The sequence below is a fragment of the Gasterosteus aculeatus genome, chromosome 7 (assembly GCF_964276395.1).
Source record: "Gasterosteus aculeatus chromosome 7, fGasAcu3.hap1.1, whole genome shotgun sequence".
NCBI classification, from domain to species: Eukaryota; Metazoa; Chordata; class Actinopteri; order Perciformes; family Gasterosteidae; genus Gasterosteus; species Gasterosteus aculeatus.
The window spans coordinates 17,916,021-17,935,553 of NC_135694.1; the positions used below are offsets into that span (position 1 = coordinate 17,916,021).

At 45.2% G+C, this 19,533-nt stretch overlaps 2 protein-coding genes across 5 annotated transcripts in view; both read left to right on the top strand.

Moving 5' to 3' along the window:
* The window catches only part of atp2a3 (ATPase sarcoplasmic/endoplasmic reticulum Ca2+ transporting 3), a 35,260-nt gene extending 25,031 nt beyond the window's left edge, over window positions 1-10,229 (top strand). The window contains exons 10-21 of the mRNA XM_040180455.2: window positions 134-236; window positions 1,061-1,192; window positions 2,078-2,194; window positions 2,328-2,546; window positions 2,971-3,306; window positions 4,134-4,354; window positions 4,455-4,657; window positions 5,059-5,144; window positions 5,479-5,612; window positions 6,248-6,365; window positions 7,005-7,122; window positions 7,382-10,229. Coding sequence (XP_040036389.2) covers window positions 134-236; window positions 1,061-1,192; window positions 2,078-2,194; window positions 2,328-2,546; window positions 2,971-3,306; window positions 4,134-4,354; window positions 4,455-4,657; window positions 5,059-5,144; window positions 5,479-5,612; window positions 6,248-6,365; window positions 7,005-7,122; window positions 7,382-7,431 — 1,837 coding nt within the window. The 3' untranslated portion in view covers window positions 7,432-10,229. The remainder of the gene's footprint in view (window positions 1-133; window positions 237-1,060; window positions 1,193-2,077; window positions 2,195-2,327; window positions 2,547-2,970; window positions 3,307-4,133; window positions 4,355-4,454; window positions 4,658-5,058; window positions 5,145-5,478; window positions 5,613-6,247; window positions 6,366-7,004; window positions 7,123-7,381) is intronic.
* A 3,943-nt stretch (window positions 10,230-14,172) lies between these two features.
* camkk1a (calcium/calmodulin-dependent protein kinase kinase 1, alpha a) overlaps window positions 14,173-19,533 on the top strand; it is a 39,069-nt gene continuing 33,708 nt past the window's right edge. For 2 of the 4 annotated variants that reach the window (XM_078106142.1, XM_078106145.1), the window contains exons 1-2: window positions 14,231-14,632; window positions 15,981-16,257. The gene's annotated coding sequence lies outside the window, so the exon portion shown is untranslated. Of the gene's footprint in view, window positions 14,633-15,980; window positions 16,258-19,533 lie in introns of all 4 variants that reach the window. The other 2 variants (XM_040181155.2, XM_040181156.2) reach the window with 1 other exon arrangement.

The window sequence follows — 19,533 nt, forward strand, 5'->3', positions numbered from 1 at the left end:
TTGGAATGCTAAACAATTGAACTGTCTGCCTTACTCACAAATATTGATTAGGTTATTGTGTCCGAGGTTTAGTGAGCTGTGAATTATTTTTTCCTTGTGTTTTGCTGTGGCTGATGTGTGTGTGTCCTTCTAGACTGAAAGGAGACAAGCCCATCCAGTGCGGAGACTTTGATGGACTCTTGGAGTTGGCCACTGTGTGTGCGATGTGCAATGACTCTTCACTGGACTACAATGAGGTCATTAACACACACACACACACACACACACACACACTAAAGACTAACTCTTGTGGGGGACCTAAATTACGTAATACTTTCCAAACACCTTACCCTGACCTTTAACCTTCACATCGCCCAATACCTCACCCCAATCCTTATCCCAAAACGGACCTCAACCGTATTTTAACCTAAAGTTTTACCCCTCAAACAGGCCTCTGTAGAAGTGAGGAGTTACCAAAATGTCCTCTCTTTCCAAAAAGGTCCTCACTATGTAGCAAAAGAATGGACACAGTGTGAACACGCATTTCCAAGAGAAAATGGAATATATTCATTCGCATTACAAAAAGCATTTTTCTCTTCTCCCCTTCAGCTGAGCTAATTTTACTCCGAGGTATGATCTGTTTCTGTGGTTCGGATTGCTTTTCTCAGCTATTTGCCGTCACCATGGTATCATGGTTACTGTGCTGAGAAGCAGGGCCAGCGGTGAGGCACTTTTCAACTCCCATTTTTACGTTTTCGGAATAAAGGCCCCGCGGAGTAGCACTTCAAAGTGTGTTGAACCAAGAGCGAGCGGGGAGCTAGGTGTTTTATTTCCAAGTCACACCAACAAATGATGTGTGCTATGCCATTACTGCTCCACTTTGCATATGGGACCCTTGCAGAGGAGAAGCCTCAGATTTGCTCGCAGCACATTTATTTCGTGGGGTTTCTTCAGGAAGGTTCTTTACGTTTAACGATGGAGGCTGTTTGCCCTCAAGATCTAACATGTGTCCTCATAAAGGAGTCTGACATCTATAAAACAGTTCAGCAGCGTGTGTTGATGCATTTCTGTTCTTTGGTAGGCCAAAGGGGTCTATGAAAAGGTGGGTGAAGCCACGGAGACGGCTCTCACCACCTTGGTGGAGAAGATGAACGTCTTCAAGACCGACCTGTCCGGGATCAGCAAGGTGGAACGTGCCGGTGCCTGTAACTCGGTAAGTTTTGTGTGGAGACGTTCGTGTGAGCTTTGCGGTGTGATGATTGTCGGTGTTTTAAAAAGGACCTCCAGGGATCCCCCGGTATCTCACCTGGGAGAGCCTGCACCACGTATTGAGTCCTTAACACAGGCCCGGGTTACAATCCGACCCACAGCTGTTCAATAAACTGCTTCTCTGGGCTGAAGATTACAAGTTTGAAAATGAAATAAAAGTTTCTCTTAGAAAGCCCTGCGATCTCTTTACCACCACTGTGTCAGGTTTGCACCCGGAGTCAGACCAGCTTCACGTTATCTGCTGCAGGCTTTGCACTTCTCAGCATGTATGTGAGAGAGAATTGTATTGCCCTGCTCATTGTGCCATACAGTAGGCTGCCTGGCTGTGGGGACGACACAATGACCTGGCGGGCCCCCTGGGTGAACAAGTTTGTTTTAGATTATTTAGGCACTGTTTTGTCGAGTAACTTGAGTTGACTAGCTCAGAATTGACATCTGAGCTGTGAACTAGAGGGACACCTACTGGTCGACCAGAACACTGTATTACATGTAGATGATGCTGAACGTAATGATAGGGATGTTGATAGGCTTAAGTTCCCTCTGGCTAGCATTTTGCTATTGCTTTCTCCATATTCACTGTTGCTGGCCATCCTGAACACTATCACCGTGTTCTGTCGTTGTGCAGAGGCGTCTGAGGCGGCGGCCAGACACCCAGACAAGGTGGTTGAGTGCTCGCTCTAAAGTGTGATCCTTCAGCTGTCAGTAGCTGAGCCAAACCCCTCCATCAGCCTCTGGCTGCCCGCCTGACAGCTGCCCACGGATACAGCCACTTAGCTCAAGCGTCGCCTCTTACATTTTCCTCTTCTCCTCCTCGTTACTACTCCTTCAGGTGATCAAGCAGTTGATGAAGAAGGAGTTCACCCTGGAGTTCTCTCGTGACCGCAAATCCATGTCTGTCTACTGCACCCCCGTCAAGCCGGGCTCCCAGAGTAAAATGTTCATCAAGGCAAGAATAAATCATACAATCGCGCACACACACACACACACACATACAGGGACGTTTCTTTTCACCTCCTACATTTGCTGGCTGCTCGCTGCTTGACGTTCTTCTCTTTTGTCGTTGTGGGTTCTGGTCACAGGGCGCTCCGGAGAGTGTGATTGAGCGCTGTCAGTACCTGCGGGTGGGAACAGGGAAGGTGACACTGACGCCCGCCCTGCGCGACCAGCTGCTGTCCAAAATCAGGGACTGGGGCACGGGCAGAGACACCCTGCGCTGCTTGGCGCTCGCCACTCACGACGTCCCGCCGCGCAAAGAGCAGATGGACTTGGAGAATTCCAACAAGTTTGTGGAGTATGAGGTAAAGCAGATGTTTGTCTCATGCATCCCAATAAATAATCATTTGGATTGTTGGCATTTTGTGTGACGTTTCCTTTTGCAGCAGAACTGATGTTGAACAGAAGTTTCAGTGTTAATTGTCAAGCTTTGGAGGTGCTGGTAGGGAGATTTTCTTTAACCCTTAGACATTGTCCGGTAAGATGTCATGCTGCTCCTTTAAAGTCCTCTTTGCTCACGTCTTTCGCTTGAATCGGATGCCATGATAGCCTCAAGCGGTTCTTTACACACGGTTCTTCTTCTCTGAAATGATCGAATCAAATCTGTTTCTTTTCTGCAGAAATACAATTTGAATGAAATGAATTCCATACCCGTTGGGCTAAGCGGAAATTTTGCCAAATGTGCAACCTAATTCCCTTCTCTCATTATTTTGTTTGATTCACAATCAGTTGGGTCTCACGTTTGTTGGCTGCGTGGGAATGCTGGACCCGCCCAGGAAGGAGGTGATCGGCTCGGTGAAACTCTGCAAAGAGGCTGGGATACGTGTCATCATGATCACGGGGGACAACAAGGGAACAGCCGTTGCCATCTGCAGACGAATTGGCATCTTCGGCGAGGACGAGGACGTGACTGGGAAGGCCTACACGGGCCGCGAGTTCGACGACCTCCCGCTGGAGGCCCAAAGAGAAGCCGTCAAAAGGGCGCGATGCTTCGCCCGCGTCGAACCGGCCCATAAGTCCAAGATCGTCGGATACTTGCAGGCGTTCGATGAGATTACGGCAATGGTGAGGAGAAGGGACGATGCACAACTTTCTACCCTGGCACAAACCCCCTTAAACCTTTCTGTTTCCTGCAAATCCAAACATTGTACATTTCCCTTGTCACGTGTTTCTGTATGCCTGCTCCAAGGGGAAACAGGGGTGTGATTTGTAATTTCTTCAACGGTTTGTTATGTGGATGACGTGTGAAGTGCATGAGAGGAAGCCGGTGCTGCGTGACGTGTTTGAGATTTCTGCTAAGCTGCTCTCGCAGACACTGCCATCAAGGCTGCCATCGCTCCACTGCTTCCTGTCTGACACCTGTCTCTGACGAGGGGTTGAGGGAGGGAGGGAGAGAGCGACTGCAATATCAACATTTGCCCGTCAGAGCATCTTAAGCTGCTTCACGCCCCGCCATCACAGATTATTACTCTCCGCTTTTGCTTTACCTCAGTCTGGATCTGAAACTATGATAACACGTGGCATATTGAGACTGCGGTTTGTTTTTGTTGGTTTGTTAGCCCAATCACTGTTTAAAGAATAAATTCCCCAATATCAAGGTAAAGCTCTAAAGAACTGGTATACCTAAAGACGTTTTAAAAATATTCTCTATATTTGACACTAGTTCTTTATGCTGCAGTAGTATTCATAAAATTGGCCTCTGTTTACTCTTTGTTGTTGCCTGAAAAAAAGAAAAGAAAATGCCCTTCAAATGATTGGGCTTAGTGTTTGAGTCTTGTATACGTGTAGATTTCATGTTCTGCAGCTGTTAAAGTAACCAGGAATTTCCATACAATCCACTGAGTCAAGTGTTCCGATGCATCGACTACAGAGGAAGTCTTTTTCCACTGCAGACAGGCGATGGTGTAAATGACGCTCCGGCCCTGAAGAAAGCGGAGATCGGCATCGCCATGGGCTCCGGCACAGCAGTGGCCAAGTCGGCGTCCGAGATGGTGCTGTCAGACGATAACTTCTCCACCATAGTGGCAGCTGTGGAGGAGGGCCGAGCCATCTACAACAACATGAAGCAGTTCATCAGATACCTCATCTCCTCTAACGTGGGAGAAGTGGTCTGGTGAGGAACATCAACACACACACACACACACACTCTCTGGGCTGATAGTAGTCACCTCCAGTGAGCTGATGGTTGTGTTTCTTCCACTTTCCGTCTCCAGCATCTTCCTGACCGCCATCCTCGGTCTGCCCGAGGCTTTGATTCCGGTCCAGCTGCTGTGGGTGAACCTGGTGACCGACGGCCTGCCCGCCACCGCCCTGGGCTTTAACCCCCCGGATCTGGACATCATGGACAAACCCCCCCGCAACCCCAAGGAGCCTCTCATCTCTGGCTGGCTCTTCTTCAGATATCTGGCCATTGGAGGTAGCGTTGGCTCCGTGTTTGATCAAGTCATAGTATGGACAGATTTACAATTAAAATGTGTGAAGAAAAGGAGAGTTGAAGAGGAACATTCTTTGATTTTTTTTTTCCCAGGGGTGACTTTTTTTTTCTTGAAATCTGCACCTGGCACTCTTTCTCATATCTCCAAAACTCCCAAACCCCTCTTGTTGATAGACTTGCTAACATGACGCACAGAATTCCAGGGGGAAAAAGAAAGCTGCTTTCGGATCGCTGATGCTTTGCCCATGTGTGTGGTTGCAGGGGCTCAGGCCAACGAGAAACACGTGGAAATGCTTCAGTGTAATGTTTAGTAAAGATTGTTACCCATTTCTAAGCTAAATAAACGTTTTCAGGTGCTAATTCTATTTTTTTTTGTCCTGTAGGATATGTGGGTCTTGGAACTGTGGGTGCTGCCACCTGGTGGTATCTGTATGATGAAGAAGGCCCACACGTCTCTTTCTATCAGCTGGTGCGTTACAAACCATTTCTCTGTGTCTCTCGCTGTCGTCTTTAGTTTGCTGCCGCACAGTCCCCAAAATGTTGTTTTTCTATTCTATTCTATTTTGGTATGCACCCCCTTGCAGCTTTCTGAGATGTCTGGCTATCCCTGTGGTGTACTGAAATATAAAGGGGAGTAAGACCCATGTTGCCTGATTGTACTCTGTGGGGGGGCCGAGGCTGTGCAGCTGTTCCCCCATCAGATCTGAGCTCCCTCAAACCAGGTCGCCGGGGGGGGGACCCCTTGACTTCCTGCCGAGACTTCCTGTGCACAAACCTTCAATCTGCTCCGTCTCTCTCTACAGAGACACTTCATGCAGTGTACCGAGGACAACCCCATGTTCCAGGGCGTTGACTGCGAGGTGTTTGAATCCCGCTACCCCACAACCATGGCCTTGTCTGTGCTGGTCACCATTGAGATGTTCAACTCTCTCAACAGGTCAGTCGTCCTCTGCTGCGAGGGGGCAAACGTTCCCTCGATGTCAGATATTTATCAAAAATATCAGTTCAACAGACAGCACTCCCTTTTGGATGGGACCAGCTGGCCGGCGGAGGGACAACCGCATGGTTTCCATCCATCATTAACTCTTTTAACTGCTGGATCACTTGGTATCGCCGTTTTATAATGCCAGTGTATCGGCCACACATTGTGAGAAATGGAATAACGCCTATTTAGGGAGGCAGAAAATAGAATAAAAGTGAAGGGAAACCTCTGAGTGTTTCTGCCAGGTTTGCTCATGGAGCAAGTCTGTCACTGGCTCCCTATAGAAACAAATGGTGGCGTCTCATTTAGGGAAAAATCTGAGCGAGGGAAGGTTAGAATGAAGAAAAATGTAACCAACGCAGTCAGTTTTCCACATGCTAACCTGGTTACTTACTAGCCCAACATGTTATTACAACACATTTAGTGACAAATCAAAGGTCATGAATCATAGTGTGATTGCAACCTTGAAACATTGTGAACTCGCCAGAATCCTTCTTGATTAATATTTGCAACATGAGACAACTTTCAGGATATGATACTGAGAAGCCGATTACTCAACATGTCTTGATTTACATCTTCTTCTCCGCCAGTTTGTCTGAGAACCAGTCTCTGCTCAGGATGCCTCCTTGGGTCAACATTTGGCTGCTGGGAGCCATCATTCTCTCCCTCTCCCTCCACTTCTTAATCCTCTACGTCGAGCCTCTGCCGGTAAGTGTTCATCCACCAGACCTCGGTAGACTCTGTCAGCCAACTATGGATCTATAGGGGGGTTACTGCCAATCACACAAACCATGGCCCAAATGGGCCAATTCTTATTGACAATGTTGTTTGTTCAGGCTAAATATAAAATGAGCAAAGAGTACAGTTTCCCTGACAACTCGACACACTGCAACCCGAGAGAGACATATATTCAGATGAACTTAAAACACGACTAAATGCAGAATCACTGCAAGCTTGGCAACAACAGAATTTTCCAAGGGTTGGCAATTAGGGCTTGATGGTCCGTCCCTTTTTTTAGTGTCCCGTGGAAACTTCTCTTCTCTTGCAAGAGATGCAATTGCATCGTTTTACAGCCGTTTTCCTTCTAAATGCGGCACTTGTATGTTTTCGTAAAGAAGCACTCCACCGAACTAATGACCCTGTGTATATAAATTACTCTGTCTGTTGCCTTGAACTCTTGAAAACAACATTGTTTTCTAGAATTACCCCTACACGGTAAAACAGAGAATCCAAACACCCTCCCTGCATGAAATGAAATGATATAACAAGGCCACTTGACAAAAGGCTTCATTGCATTCCATTGTCCTGCATCAGATGATAGTTTCTGACTTTTCCTCCGCGCTTCAGTTGATCTTCCAGGTGACCCCGCTGTGCTGGTCCCAGTGGATTGTGGTCCTGAAGATTTCCATCCCAGTCATCCTCCTGGATGAGGCACTGAAATATATCTCCAGGAACCATCTAGAAGGTATGGGAGGCTTTGTTGGTCCACCTTTGAATCAACCCAAAGTGTGCAGTCTGGGATGCAAAGTCAGTGAATGTTGTGATATTAAATATCTAGTTTTACTAACACTCTCATGGCAAGATTTTTCTCCGGCATCTCTTAATTTACCACCAACGCTTTTTAATCCCACCTCTGACTGTCAACCGTCCCTCTCCATTAGAAAGAGCTATATACTGACTACTATATACTGACTTTCTTTCATTTTTGTTAAATTCCCCGACAGGTGATGAGGAGAAGAAATACCGGAGGAGGTGGCAGCAGCAGCAGGACTAAGACCTCCCACCTCAACACAGTCACATACTTAGACACACGCCTCCCCTCTTCCCTTTTAGGAGTTAGAAACATTCCTCTCCCACTTCTCTCCCTCCTCAATCGCAACTCCTGCATGACCAAAAAAAAAAAAACACCACTAGCAATGAGCAGGGTTTTCCAGCGAGCATGGCTTTGTACGAGTGTGTGAGTAAATGAGCTGTGTGTGTGGACAGGTAGATGCAGGCGTGTTGTTCTACTCGCAAGAAACAACTGCAGAAAAGAAGGAAAAAAAACAAATTGCCCAGGGCTCTTGCTTTTATTTTTATTTTTTTGGGCTGTATAGTAAAATGGAGAGGGAGGGCAGGGCGTTAGGGGAGAGGAGGGAAATGACAAATTAGCACAGCGACCAAAAGATTGATTTTTAGAGACCCGCTTTAGACAAGAGGCCGGCGTCCACACCTGCAGAGGAAGACCGTCGCAGGAATGTGGACGTCAAAAACGGCCTCCCAACTGTTCGTCCTCACAAAGGTTACGTGGAAGGTACCGCGCAGGCTTCTACCGGCCCGGGAGTTTCAGCCTGGCTCCACCTTTATCGGCACAAATTGTACCCAGGACCAGTTTGCTCCGGCGCTGCTCGTCTTCACTCTCCTCACGCGGTTTATTCTTTTCCAGCTATCTCTGGAGGAGGCATCTGTAGGTAAAAAACAAATAAATGAATAGAGAACTAATAAATAAATGAAGATCTCAAACAGCAACCAAACCAGCATTTCAGTAGAGAAGACGTCAGCCAGTCCACCCGGCTGGTCCTGCTAAGCCTCACTGTGTCTGCTGTGTAAAGTCCCAGCTGTCGAACATCTAAAGGAAAGGCGGGTCGGAGCAGGACGTTGGAAGCTTGATATTTTGTACATACTTGTATCGAAGCGTAGTGTTGTTGAGCGTCCCTTTCAGTTGAATCAGTTATTCCGTGCCGTGCACCAGCGCTGTCCTGTGTGTTAGGCTGTGCGTGCGTGAGTGTGTGTGTGTGTGTGTGTTTGTGCGCACGCATTATAGCCTCAGTTGAATCAAATCGACAGTTGACCAATGGCACAGATGATGTCATCAGTTACGGAGAGTCAACTGCTCAACTGTGTGAGTCCAACTTCGTCGTCTACACGTTAAGCACGTTGAACATCCATGCCCGACGACGCCCACTGCACCTCCACATGAAATATGTGGCCGACATGAATGTGTTCATGCGCGCCCCAACAGCCACCGCTCTCACTCGTGTGTTCCCCCTCAGTGAGATCCTTAGTTCGAAGTCCAAAAGACTCTGAATGTGCCCCCGCTGTGAGGCACGGTTAATCGAAATGTCCCTTTTTTTTCTTGTGTTTGGTGCGCCGCTTCCACAGCTGCTCCTGCTCTCTCATCGCTTCAGCAACTCACTTTGGTATTGTTTCATAACGACTAAGTAGTAATGTATTTGACTGAATGAATGCTCGCGGTTTGGATTGTCTCTTTAAGTCTTAAATATGGGTTCATGTGTCGGGCCGTGGGGCTCTGCGGACCGGGTTCAGTGGTGTCTTTGGTCTCTGGTTGGCTCCATGTGGGACAGAGGAAAGTGTACAATCAAACCAAAAAAACTGTATACACATTTGATATGTTCCGACGGACGGTATGGGGGAATATGGGGGAGTTTCAAAATTAAAGTAAGAAACAAGTTCTAGTAGAAGACTAAAATACAAATGTGTACTTGGAATTAAACATATTACTCCTTTAAGTTAACCAAGCCAACTGGTGGAATGTTTCCTACAGTGACGATTTAACGGTGGAATTTTCCTTCCTCTGCTGTAATTAACAGCTTTATTCGGACTCAAATTGGCATAAAACAGCCGTTGCATTACGTTTTTGTTCCACAGCCATGTGAATGTGGCACGTCTGTCCAGACCAGCAGACCACTGGTCGTTGTCCCGGGTCTCCATGGCTCCCTAACATGTTGACACTCTGGCCACCAGGCACTATAGGTCTGCATAGCCTCGTTATTTACTACTGAATCCTCAACTCTGTACAGAAGATGAGAATATGATCGCATGGCACCTTGTTACTGTAATAATAACCTATACAGTATATATTTAACTTTTTGATAACTTGCATCAATGACACCTACCTAGCAACACAGACCTGCAAGATTTTTTTGTTTTTCTTTGAGCACATGGCATCTTAGGATCCTTTTTTTTGTCAATGTTTTATAGATTAGAGAGTGTTTTTTTCCCTTAATCCCCCCCCCCCCCCCCCCCCATTTGTTTTTTACAGCTGCTGGGGTTTTGTGTCTTTAATTGTAGGGAGGGGGGGGGAATATATGACGTTATCGCGTTTAAGGTAGACAAGAGTCATGCTTGTTTTATTATTGACGATGACGCTGATCATTTCAGCGATGGTTATCCGGTGCGACGAGGTTCAAGAACTTGTGAATAAACTGTGTCTGGTTTACACTGAACGATAAGCAGTGATTGATTTTGAAGTTTTCTGACTGTACATTGAAGAGGCCGGTGTGTATGCATGCTCTGGAGACCCCGACAATCTGTTTGTGTCTGAGAGGCCCTCTAGAATGGCATTCAAAGTCCTCTTCCATCTGTTGAAGAAAAACCACCTGTGCTCACAGTGAAGGAGTGATCAGTCTCATATGAATAACATCTTTTTCCGTCTGTGGACAAGTAAACTAATTTCACCTCTGAGAAATATAAAATTATTCTGTTTTTCCTTGTTAATATTGATTGTGGACACATAATTTTATAAATGACAAAGACGTGGAAATAAAGATTTATCTTGTTATTTATTCAGAGGTTGATTTTTTTTATTTTAGTTACTGTGTTAAATCTGACAATACGAAACCATATTCTTTGCAACTTCTTTGTAACAGAAATACTTTGCGGGTTTCTTTTGCAAAACGGAAAGCACATTTCAAAAGGTGTCTCGTTCTCCTCACAACTATCCATCACCAGAGTGCAGATCACAACAACGCGTTCGGGCGCAGGATCAGAAAGCCGACTGATGACTTACGGTCTGTGGCGCGCTGCACCGATCAATCCCAGACAATGTGAGAAGTGTACCGGGATCATCTTCAAGCGTTGTCAATAGTCCTCGCAGAGAAGAGCAAGTCACAAATAATGTATTACTCCCATAGTCGTGTTCTGCAAACATGGGGGAAATACAAAAAATAGTTTTCATTGATTCAGTAGAATGGTGTAGAAGCCAACAAGTAGAGAAGAAAATGGATCAATGGAACATAATATATTACATGTCCAAATTAGTTTGAATGACCAAAGAGCAAACTAGCAATGGCTTTGTAGAATTATAATACAATACAAACTCACAATTGAGATACTACACTGCTCAATCAAATGATAACCTCAGACCTGCAAACAATAAGTAGTGATTAACAACTGGAGATGAAAAAGACAAGTCACAACAGCTGTAATATTCAGACTCCATGTGCAGCTGTGTTTTACTTGACTTGAATTTTGTTATTACAGCATTGCATGAATACAGCAAATCCCACGTGGTGAGTTTGTAGTGACACCATGCGACAGTCACAACAGCAATAACACTGTGTACGTGACGACAAACATTGGTGCTTTTGAACCAGTAGGGGGTAATGTTCCGCCACCGGTCTGTGTGTGTGTACATCTATTGGGTCATATAAGAATGTTCTATGGAACCCATCATCTAAAGAAGAAGAGCGCAGGGACTGGTTTTGTATCGAAAGACCAACTCGTGTCTTTTAGCTCACATGGTCGCAGGACGTTCAAATGATTCGTCTCCACGTGCCCAACCCTCTGACGACCACTTATCATGCAGCCAGAAGTTCTTCGGCGCGGTTTCCTTTCCATCTCTCCCGTGTGAGAAGGACAAACATCTACACAAGTTCCTGTGGAGAGGTGGGAATCCCGAGAGTCTCAAGGGACATGCAAGAGGATCTCATTAGGATGAGGCGTTCATTTCCTGGCGGGAGCCTGGTGGAGGGAAGTCACCAGGGGCCGAGTGCCTCTGAAACACGAACCCACACGTGGCTGCTGAGAAAACACAATGATGGAGTAGGCTTTTTTTTTTTCTTCTTTTTTTTGCCTGCAACAAAGTGTGGAGAATCCAGTGGGTGCTCTGCTAAAGTGAACACAACACCTTACAGTGGTTCTCCCAAAGGCACAGATTATGGAAAGTGTCTGTGATGAGGGTTATTAGTGGATGAGCACTTTTTTAAAAACTTTTATAATGACGTGAAAGACTGAAAAACATCCCAATGGTTCTGGTCTTTGTGCAGGTTAAATAACACACACACACACGAAGCCTTAGTTTGTTTGAAACAAGCTACTGCTTCTATTGATTAGATGCACGGACCATTATAAATGGTTTGCCTTTGTATGAGACTCATTGAAAATCGGTCATCACAGACCAAAACAAAGCTCTTAACAATGCAGGAGAACCAAATCATTGCCATCTGAGTCACGCAGGTGGGTCTTACATGTATGCATACAGACCGACGCACTCACGCTGCGTCAGCTGGACTTCACAGCTGTGCAGTGGCTCTGTGAGGATGCAGTGCCTTGAGACGCAAAAGTTTGGAAAAGGGTTTTGGGGGTGGTTGTGGTGCAGGGGAGGAGACCCTGTCCCTGCATCCCGCGGTGCTGCCCAGCTTTGTGCCGAGAGCCTGAAGCTGTTACCAAGACACTAACAAACCTGAGAATGATTTCCTCTACGGCGGCTTCAGGGAAGAGGAAGTTGCCTTCTCTCAAAGACTGCCACTGTCTCATGGACGTGTTAGTGACTCGACTACCCTGTACTTCCACATTCATACTGTATTTGGTTTCTACTGCAGCGCAGTCACTAGTTAGTCCACAAGTACAACAATGCAAAACAAAAACAATAATTTGATTGATGGAATAGCTCAAATAATCCATTTTAATTTAAGATACAAAGCATTGATAAAAAAACTTTGCTCAACTTAATCCAAATACCACACATCTACTTACTTTTGGTGAAGTAAGATTCCAATGTATCTTTTTCTCAACATGGTAGTACTTTTATTTGATTAAAGGATCTGAATACTTCCTTCACCACTGCTTCCAGTCTAAAGCTTGAGCAAATACATTGTGTCAGTTAAACTATTCAAAATTGTACCGTTATAGTGAGAAATATCGATGGTGTTTCTTACAAAGTGAACACACACATTCAGAAGGGGGGGGGGGGGGGGGGGATTTGGGAGATTAGTTGAGAGATTATGAAAAGTATTTTATTTAAAGAGACACTGGCCTGAAATGTTAAAAACATTCACTGCATGCACCAACACAGTGCTCCTGTTTTCAATGAATGTTTAAACTCGCCGTACAGCCGAGATAAGCAGCTGCCTTACACAAGTTTACACATGGCTCATTTACAGTACAATATGTTTTATGTTGAGAAAGAATTCCCTTTAAGTGTTCAACCGTGGACTGCACTCCATGGCAAACCATATTAACTGGTCTCGACCATTTGCTTGTGCAGACCATATGGTTGAATAGTGGGGAAACTCTATGCAACAGGAGACTGCAGTAAATATTTACATTTTATTTCCCACCAGTCCAACAGGTTTCAACAGTGTGAACGGCTACATCACCTGAACACGGTACTTCAGGAATGATAACAATCAAACTGTTTATTGCCACGTATACAGGATTGGCAGGTGATTTTAAAACATAGAGCACAATAATATGATGTTTTGGAAATATAAAAATGCACAGTAAGATTTGGTAAATAAACAAAGAACCACCATTAAAATGTCACTATTTTTGATTTGTGTACAGTTGTGTTAAGTGCCCTAGTACACGCTATAGTCACTTGTTATGACAGCACACATGATCAAATAGAGATTTTACTTTACATATATGTATGAAAAGCACAAGATATTTATTCATTGCACATTTCGGAATTGTGTATTTAGTTTTTGTTGTTTGTGAAAATGGACACCTTTGTTTTTTAACCCCTACTGACTATTCTAAAACCCACCCCAAATTAACATGATGGATGAAGTCTTTGCCTTTTCAATAGGAAATACTACAAATGGCACTACTTTTTATTTCTTGCGAATTTACCATTCAACTTAAAGTTTAAGTTAAGAGATACAAAACAAATCGTGATTCCAAGCAAATAATGCATATTTTGCAAATATCAGTCGGGGTTCTTTGACACAAAAAAAGTTGCGTAGGCCTACTCTCAAATAGAATAATACAATTAACGTTATGCCTATTTCTTCTTAATCTCCACCATCTGTGTGGGCAGGGCAGGAAAATAATTTCCCTTTGAGGGAAATAACAGATGAATCTACTGCTGAGGCAATTAATTGCGATGGCCAGTGTTGATGAATCTACTGCCCATCATGTTGAGTCAGCTATAGTGGAGGCAGTAATTACACCGTTCAGATCCGCAACGGATGACCGCTGTGCTTGTCACCAATTACTGAGACGTCCGTTTGAGTCGTCTCAATTGAGAAATAACAGAAAACACGGCCAGCAGGGGCGCTATCTGCTTTTCCCCGCTATCAATTCATCCACTGCATGTTCAATCCTTACGTCTAACGAAAGAGCAGTACGGATATTTCCGTGTGCGGGGCCCGCAGAAATATAGTAATAATAATATGTTATTTCCATCAGCCGAGATGCAGTACATCTTCTCCTGTCAATCAGAAACGGGGGTGGTGCGGTGGGAGTAAAGGCACGGCGTGCCGGCGGGAACAGGGCGGGACTTAGGACCCGTGGATTCATTTGTTGTCGAATAATAAAAGTTGGGTTTAACCGGGTGCTCGCGACGTGCTTCCCAGTGAGCGTGCGTGTGACCAGCCCCCCTCCTCCTCCTCCTCCTCTACCGGGGCACATTGCAGTGGTCCAACTACAGACAGCTGTTCGGGGCGGTGTGCAAACATTCAGCCGTTGGGTGTCTGTCTTCGCTCTGCGGCTCCTCCGCACACACACCAGCGGCGGGTGGAGTGTCTGCCGGTCCGTCCGTGTTTCCCCCCCCCACCCTCCCTCCCCCGGAAGAGAGGGGTGCGACACATGGGACACATCACAGGCCAGCAGCTGATTCCCGTCGCTCCTCTCGCGCAGAAGCCTCCCCGTTCAGACAACCGTAGGTAGAGGAACGAAGAGGCGCTCGCGCGTCCGAACCGGGACGTCCCCTCTGGGCTGGAACCGCCGCGTTTGAGGGACTCCCAACCCCGGTGAGTGAAACTTTAAGGATGCGCCGCCGTGTGTATATATGAAGGGGAAGTGCAGCTCGTACAGCGCGCGTTTCATGGCCGCGTGTTCATTGTTATTCAGTGAACTGTTCATCGGAGCGCATGAGGATATAGTGACTCCTCTGCACCTGCACGGGATTTAAATAAAACAAATGTTTTTCCGCTTAACACACACGCGCGCGCGATAATGTGCCATCCATGTGTGTCGTGCACCTGCTGCATCCTCACACCCCGCCGTGCTTTACAAACCGGGGACCTCTTTCCTTGCCTCGAGACGTCCTCCTATAATGTCTTCTAGTGTCTACGAGTCCAGCGGCGGACAGGGATGTGTGCTTTGACCGATATTAACTATAAAAACATTAACTACTACCATCATTTGTATACATGCAGTGATGCCAACAAAGGAGAACGCGATTCATGCATGTATACAGATATGCCTACTTCAACATTTATGAATTTGAAGAGTTTATATTGTAACCTGACATGATGGTGCTAATACCTGTAAACTTGGTGGGTTGTTTTTATTGTATTTTGTGAAATTCTGTGGTAGCAGAAAGTCACCCAGGGTTTGTTTTGTTTTTAATGTCCCCAAAAACCGGAAGAAGCTTTCACCGCTCTGAAAGGACTTTGTGTCTAATTTAAACAAGCCATGGCTTCCCCACGTCGGCCTCAAGTGGTGCTCATTTTAACCTGTTCACAAATGGTTTAATCCCTCATCCATGAGGCGCGGGGCTGAATGGCTTTTCATTGAATTTAATTCAAGGACGACTTGAAAAGAAAGCAGCTCTCCAGTATTGCACATTTTTTGATGAAGAAGAAAGGGAAAGTACATAAATGACATGCAACGAATAACTCTCCTCTTTGTTCCCGATCTCAAGCAGGGAGTCTGCGTGATGGACAATAAATCCATTTAACTCTCTTCACCCACTGCTATTTGACTGACGTGTGTGTGTGTGTGTGTGTGTGTGTGTGTGTGTGTGTGTTGTTGCTGAATTCTTTAACTTCCCCTCACGCGTACTTCCATTCGGTTTTGTGTTCAACTTTACGAGCACTAAAAGCAGAAAAGGGACACGCGGCCTTATGAGCTACTGTCAGCACTTTAAGCGAGATTTAAATGCTTCTGCGTCCTTGCGGCTCAGGACCATGTTGCTGCTTGGCATTCGTTCCTGTTGTACCAGCGCAGTTGCTGAAATCTTGCGGCATAATTGTGGTTTACCCGGTTATGTGTGTAAAGAACAGACAACAAAGTGTTCCCAGAAACTTGCCAAGCATATATATATATATATATATATATATATATATATATATATATATTTATTTGTCTTTTAAGGAAGCAGGTGCAATCCCACTGAACAGAAGGGTCTCCAGTCATTTTGACTCATGTTTGCATCTTTACCGGTTTGCGTGGCGTAAATGAGCCACTCTGGCATTACTTCTGCTTCTCTGCCCACTTTTCGTTGCCGAGTGTGCTGACGGCTGTACCTCTTCTTCGCGTGGCCGTCCGCGATCGCATCGGTGCTGCGATCCAGCTCCTGGAAAAAGGGAACGTGGGAGCAGCTCGCGGCTCGCTCAGCCCCTCTGGGAAATCACTTGACGAGGCGAGCGAGGTAAATGGGCATTGTGTGTGTGTCTATATCTTTACGTGAATGTGTATAGGTTTATGTTCTTACCAGAGTCTTTAATAAATGTCAAACCATTTTAACACTGAGGCCTGGATGTCATCCACCCGTATTATGTCAGGCAGCTAGAAAACAAACCGACAGCGTCTCTGCTCGCCGACTGCTCTGAGCTGAACGCTTCTTCTCGCAACAGCGTTTCGGTTTCCGCTCCTTACACCAGGACCACTACCTCGCTGTAGAGCCAAATTCAATCAGAAAGAAGTGCTTTTTCTTTTATAGCCAATTGACGACATCCTTATATTTGTTCAGTGTGGAACCTCTGGATGTACAGGTGTGCATGCAGTATTTAGAGCATTGAATTCAGCTGCAAATACCTTTTTAAAAAAAACCCTATATATATATATATATATATATATAAAGAAACTCTTTAAACGTTCCCTTCAAGCGTTGTAGGACCACTTGTAATAATCAACTGAACCGTCTTTTTCCAAACTGGGGTGTTAAGGCGCTCTGTCTCGTGGCATCCACAGCGATGAGCTCTTCATTTGACGTCTTTGATATTACATCTGGTACAAACCGGTACCGTCGACCGTCCACCTCTTCCTCTGTGCGCTGAGCCTTCAATTCCCAGAGGGTCTCCAGGTGTGTTTGTGGAATTGCTCCGGTGTTCTTTCCCCGATGCTTTAATACAAAGCTTTTCGTCTGAGTTGCTGGTTCAGAATAATTTGTAATGCTTGTCATTATTTGTGGAGGAATTTTCATACTGCAAATATTTCTGTGTATTGCAGAATCCCTCACTGCACCATTCGGGTGAGCCCTACCATTATAACCGCGGGGCGCCGCCCGCATCCAAAGACATTTACCCATCTTAACACCATAAAAAAGGGAATATTAGCCCAGTGTTTTGGAGGCTTCACCCATGCTATGGATTAAAACAAGTCAAGAGATTTCGGATTTTTGTGTTGCAATGTTGCTCTGCAAGTCTACCACTGTGGTCCAGACCAAAATAATGATTGGACTTGTTGACATGAAATGTTGCTCAGACATTGTTATTGTCATACGTGTCAGTCATGCCCCACCGGGTTTCACTTTTGCAACTAGTCTTTACTGGGGAAACAACTGTTTAACAGGAAATGACTGATTTTAGTCCGAGCAGAGTATGTTAATGAACTCCGTAAACACAAAGCTAAAGTTTCTTGAGGGGACAGAAACTGCTCACTACCTTTTTATTATGATTTACAGCAGCTGTAGTCACATTCATTTCCTAACTTCAGGCATACTGTAAAACACATTTTTGTTTCTACGACCTGAAAGAATATTGAATAAGTTCAAAATATAAATTTGGTACAGTCCGATGTTTCAAACATCTTGTCCCTGTTTTTGTTGTCCTGTGGGTTGTAGAACGTTTCCTTTTCAAGGGGATGTCATTTAGTCTCCATGCAGGGGGTCTACATCGAGAACAAAATGCTGTACAATGGTTATAGAGAATGGGCTCAGAGAGACAAAGGCCGCTCATAAGCAACACTTGATCTGTGTATGAATGCCATCAAAGTGTGTTCAGACTTTAAATGTGAACCGCTTCCAGTTTCAGTGGCAAGTGTAATATAATGGATGTTTTTAAATAGCCACCGTGCGGCTTTAGCAAAGCAGTTTTTTCAGAGTTGTGTTGGGTGGGTTACGTAACACAGATGACCAACTATTAAAACTAACCTGTTGGTGTACTGCACACAGCCCAAAGACCAATCTGCGATGAAAACAATTCAATCAATATTTAGAGGCCAATTGCGCCATTGTGGATCAATAATGATGGCAGCACACCAGCTTTTCTGGAGTGGAAAACCAATTCTGAATCCCCGGTCATGCAACACTAAATGGATGTTTAAATCACCTACCATTATTAAAGGAAAGAAAAAAAATACAACTTATTCCAAACATTTTAACGGCATTGTTGCATACATCACATCAGAATATATTGTCACACTAGCTTGGTTAGCACCGGCCTGTCAGCATTGTTATTGTTACGGCCTGTGATGAATTTAAGCATTCAGCAAAGCGCCTCGCTGTTGCTACTCTACGTCCCACCAAACACGACTCATGGTCGTGTTAAAATACTTGTTACGGACAGAAGGTCACTGTGGGATGGGAACCCTGCTCTAATGGAATGGTACCTCTCGTACCACTATTCCAGATCTCATTCAAATGTCACACGTTAATAGAAACATAATTGGGAGTCCAATATTTCCTGGTGCTCGTAGAGGCCAGAGACATGGTCCTTATTTTGTGGAGCTGTGCCAGGCCCAACAATCCCTTCTTCACAGTAGCCCTCGTTATTCACACCACGGCCAACAAGGAATCTGGGGGGGGGGGCTCGGATCTGGGATTTCGCCTCATCCGAGCACTTTCTCCCTGTTCTCGTTAGCCAGTTTGTGAGTTACTGACATCAGCGTGAATGAAACGCCCGCTGGGAACCTACACCAATTTATGTCTGCAGGACCGCAGCCCCAAGAAGTAATAAAGTAGACAAATAAATCTATTCAGCAGGAGTCATCTTTACGACAGTAAAGTCTCTTTTTATAAACTCATTATCTCACTAGAAACAAATACAAAATGTCAACAAAATAAAAAATGTAAGGAATGAACAGACGTCTGACAGTATCTGTCTGTCTGAGGTTTTCCTGAATGCTTCGTCTCAACCAGCAGACACATTTACAATCGTTTCAAAGAAAAAGACTGCAGACCGCTTCTGTTTCAGCCTGTTGGATGAGAGATTACAGATAAAGCTGATTTGAATTAGGTTTCACTTTTGTTTACATGTTTGTGCTCGTTGAACAAATGCGTTGTTTTTTTTAACTCCAGTAGGGAGCGTGGTAGCGGTTACCTCAAGTGTCCTTCACTTGACCTGATTAACTGAACGTTCTGCAATGTGTGTGTGTGTGTGTGTGTGTGTGTGTGTGTGTGTGTGTGTGTGTGTGTGTGTGTGTGTGTGTGTGTGTGTGTGTGTGTGTGTGTGTGTGTGTGTGTGTGTGTGTGTGTGTGTGTGTGTGTGTGTGTGTGTGAGAAAAAGCATTTTAGCTTTAGCGACGGGGGCCGTGTAATGTTGATTTTTGGTGTGCATCCCTACACCTTCAGGACGTACCAAAGCGAAAGGCTCTCCCTGGAGCCGAGTGTTGACTTGATCCTCTCTGGGCTGCTGTAGAAACATGCCGGCAGAACATAACGTACTCCGTGTAAGAGGATGTAGGTACAAATGGCTTTTTTGAAGCT